The 9,174-nt window shown below is 48.7% G+C and overlaps 1 protein-coding gene across 1 annotated transcript in view; it reads right to left on the bottom strand.

The window, feature by feature from the left end:
* Positions 1-2,024: 2,024 nt before the first annotated feature.
* LOC134984640 (oocyte zinc finger protein XlCOF6-like) overlaps positions 2,025-9,174 on the bottom strand; it is a 134,129-nt gene continuing 126,979 nt past the window's right edge. Inside the window, exon 9 of the mRNA XM_063950184.1 lies at positions 2,025-3,657. Within this exon, the coding sequence (XP_063806254.1) occupies positions 2,613-3,657 (1,045 nt within the window). The 3' untranslated portion in view covers positions 2,025-2,612. The remainder of the gene's footprint in view (positions 3,658-9,174) is intronic.

Raw genomic sequence — 9,174 nt, 5'->3', positions numbered from 1 at the left:
GGCCTACAGTAAGTCAGTAAGGAGGCAGAAGCTGCTTCTGGTACATAGACCCTGGTCATGTAGGGCTGGGAGAGTCAGTAAGATTATGTAATAGGGCCCTACAGTAAGTCAGTAAGGAGGCAGAAGCTGCTTCTGGTACATGGATCCTGGTCATGTAGGGCTGGGAGAGTCAGTAAGATTGTGTAATAGGGCCCTACAGTAAGTCAGTAAGGAGGCAGAAGCTGCTTCTGGTATATGGACCCTGGTCATGTAGGGCTGGGAGAGTCAGTAAGATTATGTAATAGGGGCCTACAGTAAGTCAGTAAGGAGGCAGAAGCTACTTCTGGTACATGGACCCTGGTCATGTAGGGCTGGGAGAGTCAGTAAGATTATGTAATAGGGGCCTACAGTAAGTCAGTAAGGAGGCAGAAGCTGCTTCTGGTACATGGACCCTGGTCATGTAGGGCTGGGAGAGTCAGTAAGATTGTGTAATAGGGGCCTACAGTAAGTCAGTAAGGAGGTAGAAGCTGCTTCTGGTACATGGACCCTGGTCATGTAGGGCTGGGAGTCAGTAAGATTCTGTAATAGGGGCCTACAGTAAGTCAGTAAGGAGGCAGAAGCTGCTTCTGGTACATGGACCCTGGTCATGTAGGGCTGGGAGAGTCAGTAAGATGATGTAATAGGGGCCTACAGTAAGTCAGTAAGGAGGCAGAAGCTGCTTCTGGTACATGGACCCTGGTCATGTAGGGCTGGGAGAGTCAGTAAGATTATGTAATAGGGGACTACAGTAACTCAGTAAGGAGGCAGAAGCTGCTTCTGGTACATGGACCCTGGTCATGTAGGGCTGGGAGAGTCAGTAAGATTATGTAATAGGGGCTTACAGTAAGTCAGTAAGGAGGCAGAAGCTGCTTCTGGTACATGGGCCCTGGTCATGTAGGGCTGGGAGAGTCAGTAAGATTATGTAATAGGGGCCTACAGTAAGTCAGTAAGGAGGCAGAAGCTGCTTCTGGTACATGGACCCTGGTCATGTAGGGCTGGGAGAGTCAGTAAGATTGTGTAATAGGGGCCTACAGTAAGTCAGTAAGGAGGCAGAAGCTGTTTCTGGTACATGGACCCTGGTCATGTAGGGCTGGGAGAGTCAGTAAGATTATGTAATAGGGCCCTACAGTAAGTCAGTAAGGAGGCAGAAGCTGCTTCTGGTACATGGACCCTGGTCATGTAGGGCTGGGAGAGTCAGTAAGATTCTGTAATAGAGGCCTACAGTAAGTCAGTAAGGAGGCAGAAGCTGCTTCTGGTACATGGACCCTGGTCATGTAGGGCTGGGAGAGTCAGTAAGATTATGTAATAGGGGACTACAGTAACTCAGTAAGAAGGCAGAAGCTGCTTCTGGTACATGGACCCTGGTCATGTAGGGCTGGGAGAGTCAGTAAGATTATGTAATAGGGTGCCTACAGTAAGTCAGTAAGGATAGCAGATGCTGCTAATTAGCAATCCTTTTTCTAGCGTGCTGGGGGCCGCCCATCGCAGGGCGAGGCAGCCCAGTATGCTGACCGGCGCCTCCCCCCTTTATGAAGCAGAAATTGCGATCGCTCCACAATTTCTGCTTCATCTTAGAAACTATTGAAGCATCCTGCCAGCTTAGCAGTGCCCGCAGGATCCCCACCGCGTTCTTCTAGATTGCGATGGCTGCGTGTGATGTCATGCAGCCACAGTGAACATGACCGTTTGTCCGCCTCCCTTTCTCGCAACACCGCACTTGTAACGCTCCATCTTCTCACTGGAAACGGAGCTTTACCCCCCACCCCGTGACAGCCTCTGCCTGATTAACAAGAAGCAATCACATTTCCTACAGCCCCCTGTAGAGAATGAAGGTGCATACGCAGGACGGGCGCTGCGCATGCGTCCGCAAGTTTTTCTCAATAATTCCGTTTGGATCACGCACTGTAGTCCAACCTGAATTAGGCCCAGAGTCACCATCTTACAGGCAGCTGGTGAAGGGAGCAGAGAATGGGTGTTATGTGGCTGGAACGGGCTGGTTAGGTAACAGCCTGGCTGCTGCATTCTGTACAAGCTACAACCGGTGCAATTCTATTGCTGGGAGACCCAGGTAGAGGACATTGCAGTAGTCTATGTGTGATGATACAAGAGCATGTATGACTGTAGGTAGATTTTCTGAGGGAATAAAGTGCTGGAGTCTGACTATGTTCCTCAAATGAGGATCTGATTGTGGCAGATACTGATGTCTAAGTGTCACTCCACCATCCAGGACACCAAGATTCTGCACAGGATCAGCATTATGTAAACCTGAACCCCCAAGCGTAAGTCTGGTTGGTAACAAAGCTGAGCTGTAGCCCTGTCCTTTGTTGGTGAGCTAGCATAAGGACCTGTTTCACCAGGATTGAGTCACAGCCAACTGGCAACACCCACACCTGGAGCTCAGCTAGACATTTAGGATTGGTACTGGGTTCTCAGTACCCAGAACAAAAGACAGATCATCTGTATAGCAGTGGTAGATGAGGGCATGACATCTGATTATTTCACCCAGTGGTAGCATGTATATTGCAAAAAGCACAGGACATAGGATAAGAACCTTGAAGAACAACGCATGGCAATAATAAGTATACTCCAGAAGATTAAAATGGCTTCTCACCTGTGTGATTTCTCTGGTGTGTAACAAGATGTGATTTCTGTCTAAAACATTTCCCACACTCAGAACATGGAAATGGCTTCTCACCTGTGTGACTTCTGTGATGTATAACAAGATATGAGTTCTGTGTAAAACATTTCCCACACTCAGAGCAAGAAAATGGCTTCTCACCTGTGTGACTTCTCTGATGTTTAACAAGATCTGATTTCAGGGCAAAACGTTTCCCACACTCAGAACATGGAAATGGCCTCTCACCTGTGTGACTTAGCTGATGTCTAACAAGTTGTGATTTCTGGGCAAAACATTTCCCACACTCAGAGCAAGAAAATGGCTTCTTACCTGTGTGACTTCTCTGATGTCTAACAAGATGTAATTTGTCTGCAAAACATTTCCCACACTCAGGACATGGAAATGGCTTCTCACCTGTGTGACTTCGCTGATGATCAACAAGATGTGATTTCCGTGAAAAACATTTCTCACACTCAGAGCAAGAAAATGGCTTCTCACCTGTGTGACTTCTCTGATGTCTAACAAGCTCTGGTTTGTCTGCAAAACATTTCCCACACTCAGAACATGGAAATGGCTTCTCACCTGTGTGACTTCTCTGATGTCTAACAAGCTCTGGTTTGTCTGCAAAACATTTCCCACACTCAGAACATGGAAATGGCTTCTCCCCTGTGTGACTTCTCTGATGTATAACAAGATGTGATTTCCGGGCAAAACATTTCCCACACTCAGAACATGGAAATGGCTTCTCACCTGTGTGACTTTGCTGATGTGTAACAAGACTTGATCTCCAAGTAAAACATTTTCCACAGTCAGAACATGGAAATGGCCTCTCACCTGTGTGAGTTCTCTGATGTCTAACAAGTTGTGATTTCCGGCCAAAACATTTCCCACACTCAGAACATGGAAATGGCTTCTCACCTGTGTGACTTTGCTGATGTGTAACAAGACATGATTTCCAAGTAAAACATTTTCCACAGTCAGAACATGGAAATGGCCTCTCACCTGTGTGACTTCTCTGATGTCTAACAAGAGCTGATTTGTATGTAAAACATTTTCCACACCCAGAACATGGAAATTGCCTCTCAGCTGCCTTAGCTGGCTGATGGGTAATAAGCTTTGTGTTCTGTGTAAAACATTTGGCATCTATAGAACAGGGAAACACTGTATCTACTCTCAGAGCTGTAACAAATGCTCCAATATCAGAGTGATCAGGAGAACATTTCCCAGGATCAGGGGGACCAGCTGATAGAGCTGGATGTATAATTGGGGTAATGGGATTATTTCCTGGAGAATCCTGTCTACTGTCATTATCTTTTATGTCACAATCCGGGGATAACATTGGCCCTCATTCCGAGTTGATCGGTCGCAAGGCGAATTTAGCAGAGTTACACACGCTAAGCCGCCGCCTACTGGGAGTGAATCTAAACTTCTTAAATGTGCGACCGATGTATGCGCAATATTGCGATCAAAACCGAGTTAGCAGTTTCTGAGTAACTCCAGACTTACTCTGCCTGTGCGATCAATTCAGTGCTTTTCGGTCCCGGCTGACGTCATAAACACACCCAGCGTTCGCCCAAGCACTCCCACCGTTTCTCCAGACACGCCTGCGTTTTTTCCGGAAACGGTAGCGTTTTCAGCCACACGCCCCTAAAACGCCGTACATCCGCCCAGTAACACCCATTTCCTGTCAATCACAATGCGTTCTCCGGTGCGACGAAAAAGCCGTGAGTAAAAATACTTTCTTCTTAGTAAAGTTACTTGACGCATGCGCAGTGCGAACATTACGCATGCGCACTAAGAGAATTCTCACTGCGATGCGATGAAAAATACCGAGCGAACAACTCGGAATGAGGGCCATTAGACGTCCTTCTGAGATATTCCTGCTTGTGTGTCCATCTGCTGGAAATAAAATACATTATGGAAATACAAAAATGAGAACACACAATAACAAATGTAATATTATAATAAGACTTAGATATCTCTCTCTCTTGTACTTGTAACTAACCATGAAGTATAAATGGAGATGTAGTCACTCGCCAAGTCCTATGTCAGCACCAATGTAAAACAATGGATGGGGAACACATCGTATGAATTGGAGATTCTAGATGAACAATAACATCAGTCATATGAGCTGATGGATCAGAGAAATGTCTCCTAACGTTACTCCTGGAAGCATTGGTAAGGTAGCATTCCTTTATGTGTGTGCGCATACGCTGGTAAGCCTGTACATGTGTTACTCACCCTTATATAAGGTATACTGCTACAGCAGAGTACGTGTGGAACAAGGTACCTTACATGCAATACACCATATAATACCCTGTAATCATCATCATCTTCCAGGTTATAATCCACTTTTACACCCCCCATCATCAGTGTCTTACCTCTATTCTCTCAATAGTAATAAGGATGATGTGTGTACAGTAAGTATGATATAGAGAATTACATATCAGGATCTATACAGCTGCCGCCATACTTCTGCTTCTCATACGTGTGCTACTGGCAGCAGTGAACATCTGAGTGAGAGTGCAGGGAAGACAGCAGAGTCTGATGAGAAAGAGATTGGATCTGCCTTTGCAGGGATGTACCACACCTGTCACCCTGTTAGTATATAAAATAATAAATAAGAGGGGCCTGAGTCCATCCAGACATGCTTTCTGGAGCTTTTATTACTACGTGGCTTCTTATCTACCCTACCTGATAGCTGTCGGCCACCACTGGAACCAAGAAACAATCTATTAAGTCCCCCACTTCTCCTGCCCTAAAGCCACTCACTCCGCTCAGTCCGGGCACCGTTCACTGCCGCAGCCTAGTGACGCAGCTGAAGCCACGGGCTGTATTCTGGAGCTAAGTGTGCCCAGTCTTTCCTGCACGCTCCGGATAGCTGACTTGGAGGCACTTTTGCCTCAGGTGGGAGCACTGGCTCTTCCGCTACTGCTGGGGGCAGAACAGGCTGCGCACAGTCACCGGAGCCCGGCAGTGATATTGGGAAGTGAGGTGATGATCAAGCACTCTTGCTCCGTTGCCCTTTCTCCGAATTCCACTTGCCGATCTGCTAAGGTATCCGTGTCGCCCCACCTGGGACGTTGGACCTCCGGCCCTGCTAGGTATGAAACATGGCTGCTGCTAATAGAGAGGCTGGGGCTTGTGGGTCTCACCGGTTCTGTACAAAGGTCCACTGGTAGGCCGCCCTCTTCAATGCCAACGCCCTTAGTACTCTACCTCCGCTCAGCGGGACTCCTCCAAGCTCACGAGTGCTGCCCTCATGATGCTTCTGGACACATTGAAAGGGATATCCACACCCTTCTCCTGATACACGATCTCCAGATCGTCCTTTGACATTCCACTGAAGACCGCCATCTTGTGCGTTCTCCTGCACTGCAGTTACTCCTCTCCTAACTCGGTTTCTCCAATCAGGTGACCGAAAAGCCACCTAGGATTATCCCACCGCTATGCCAGCAATTTCTGTGACTGGTGTTAGGCGCCGGGGTCCGCTCGTCGCTGCGGGCCGGCGCCTAGCAACCAGGGACGCCGTGCGTGTTCAGCCACCGGCTCCCTGGCAACGCTAGACGCCGGGCGCACGGAGCCGCACGGACCTTAGCAACGGGGACGCCACTTGCGGACTGCGTTCCCCGTTGCTAGGTTCAATTGTGATTAATTACTGATCTGTTTCCCTGGCCATGCAGCTTGGCAGCTGCATGGCATTTAATCCAATCAGCCTCCAAACAGCTGATTGGAGGACTCTCTGTTAAGAACACTTCCTGGGCTTCTCACAGACGCCGGTAATAGCTTCCTGTTTGCTGTATCTGTTTGCAGAGAGTGTTCCAGTCCTGCTGTATCCGGTCGTTCCTGTCCTCAGTTGTCCAGTACTCGGAAGTTGTCATCTGTTCCTGGAGTCCTGACCGAGCACCTGTTAACATCCTGTGGTGTTCGTGAGTCGCGGCGTAGCCGTGTGTTGCGGCTTGACCGATTACTATTTATTATTTGTTATTTATGTTTCGGAGCTTTTGCGGAGGATTCCGCTCCCACAGATCCACTCTGGTATCCAGCGGTGCTGGGTAGGAGTTACGGACTAGTGGATTTTGGTTGTTCTTTTCCCTGGCGGTTTGTCCGCACATACTTCTGGTTTTGTTAGCTTGTAGCCTCTGGCCAGGTTGCTTAGTCAGAGGGCCCCTTGTTATCACCCTGTCTCGGATTTCCCTTTGTCTCCCATTAAGACCTGAGGGGGCATCGGAGTTGGGCAGACGTAATCCGCCCTTCAAACGCGGCTGCCATGGGCTCAAGCAACCATAGTCTCGCAGGGGATTTCTGACAACACGGGCGAGACAACGGAGTTAGGGCGCCAGGGGTTACTAGGCTTTCCTGCTCACGTAATCAGCATTCCCTTCCAGTACTCTGGCCATTGCCGTAAGATCTCATCTGGTCAGAAGTACTGGAATCATAACAACTGGATGGTTCTGTACGAAAGCCCTCACCCTGCCTTGCGTCCTGCTCCAGTCACAGAATGGATGTTTAGGTCACACGGGATCTGGCCAATTAGGGGATTCCCAATTACCATTAGTAACCGCCTATTACTGACTCCACCCACTGCGTAATGGGCAGGTACTACACTGCCACCACCAGAATCCTTGTCGCTATGGAGTCTGGAACCATGGTACTGCTCTGTATGTGTCTACACGCTATCTTACCACACCTGTGTGGTGTCGACGAATCACCACTAGTCGCTGGACTTGGCCTCTGCACGGTAGCTGGCGGGAGGCGGAGCTTGGAGACGCTGAGTGCACCCTGGACAGCCGGAAAACGGAACTATGTTTGGCATAGCACTGCAGATCACAAGATGAAGCGGTCATCTTGAGGCAGATGTTTATTCACCCAGTCTTAAAAAAGACTGTTCCCTATTGCTAGTGGCAACAGCAATACAGCAAGATGTTTACAGCAGAGTGAAAATAGTATAATACCTCTGGAGGCTAACAGGCCTCCTCTTTTTATCTTACGCCAATACACATACCACAGGGGGCAAGTCCACCGTGCTGTTCTCAACCAATCATTGTTTACCCATGTGATGTGCATGCCTTGGCCACATGCACAGCTATCATTGTCCTCTACGGACGGTGGGGAGTAGTCGCTCTCCTTTGACCGTCCCATCCTGGAGGGTTGGTATCCACCCTGGTGACGCTCAGTCTAGGCTGGGGGAAGTTTTCCCATCTAAACTACTTCCAGGAATCTGCCCGGGTACCCAGCTCACCATCTCCAGTCTAAAATTGGGCTCCAGAGATGGGCAGCCTAGATCCCAGGTCAGGCTTTCCTGCCCACCAAAGGTGATCCCTAAGGAGCTCCAGAAAACCACTCAGCTTGTTTTAAAGCTGAGCTGCTCCTCTCTCTCCTCATGATACTTCCATGTGGGAGGCTAGAGAGGAAGGCATTGCATTTTGGGGGGAAAGTACTGGGGGAATCCACCAGCCTACACCAGGCATGTCCAAATTGCGGCCCTCCAGCTGTTGTGAAACTACATATCCCAGCATGCCCTGACAGTTTTGCTGTCAGAGAATGCTAAAGCTGTGTCAGGGCATGCTGGGATGTGTAGTTTCTCAACAGCTGGAGGGCAGCAGTGTGGACATGCCTGGCCTACACAGTAATGGATTCCCCCCTCCTGGGACACACAAACAAGTGCATTCCACCTTAAATACAATTCAAATACACTATACACATTGGCCCTCATTCCGAGTTGTTCATTCGCTAGCTGTTTTTAGCAGCCGTGCAAACGCTAAGCCGCCACTCTCTGGGAGTTTATGTTAGCTTAGCAGAAGTGCGTTCGAAAGGAACGCAGCACGGCTACAATATTTTTTTGTGCAGTCTTAGCTTGCGATCACTTCAGACTGTTCAGTTCCTGTTTTGATGTCACAAACACGCCCTGCGTTCGGCCAGCTACACCTGCATTTTTCCTGGCACGCCTGCGTTTTTTTGAACACTCCCCGAAAACGGTCAGTTGACACCCAGTAATGCCCTCTTCCTGTCAATCACTCTGCGGCCAGCAGTGCGACTGAAAAGTGTCGCTATACCTTGTGTGAAACTACATCAATCGTTGTTAAAGAACGCCGTGCGTGCGCATTGCACCGCATACGCATGCGCAGAAGTGCCGATTTTTTTGCATGATCGCTGCGCAGCGAACGAAAGCTGCTTGCAAACAACTCGGAATGACCCACATTGTTGCTTAATAAATAAATAAATATATATATATATATATATATATATATATATATATACACATACACACACACACACACATATACACAGTGTTTGCAAATACGCACTGTAGCGCGTATTTTACCCAGATCGGAGGACGGGGACTCACTTTTCAAAAACGTGTGGATCCCCGAGGACGCGCTCCGCTGCAGCCAATTCCTGGCTCTCAATTAACTGCACTTCCTGCCTGTAAAGAGGAGGTGGAGCCTTACCGCTACCAGTCCTCTGGCGGTGCCTCCCCCTCCTGGTCACATGCAGCCGCGGATTCACATGGGGGTCGGGCAGAGAATGAAGACGGC

This window comes from Pseudophryne corroboree (genome assembly GCF_028390025.1).
Source record: "Pseudophryne corroboree isolate aPseCor3 chromosome 3 unlocalized genomic scaffold, aPseCor3.hap2 SUPER_3_unloc_7, whole genome shotgun sequence".
In the NCBI taxonomy this organism is placed as follows: domain Eukaryota; kingdom Metazoa; phylum Chordata; class Amphibia; order Anura; family Myobatrachidae; genus Pseudophryne; species Pseudophryne corroboree.
This window is presented reverse-complemented; position numbering and strand designations above follow the sequence as displayed.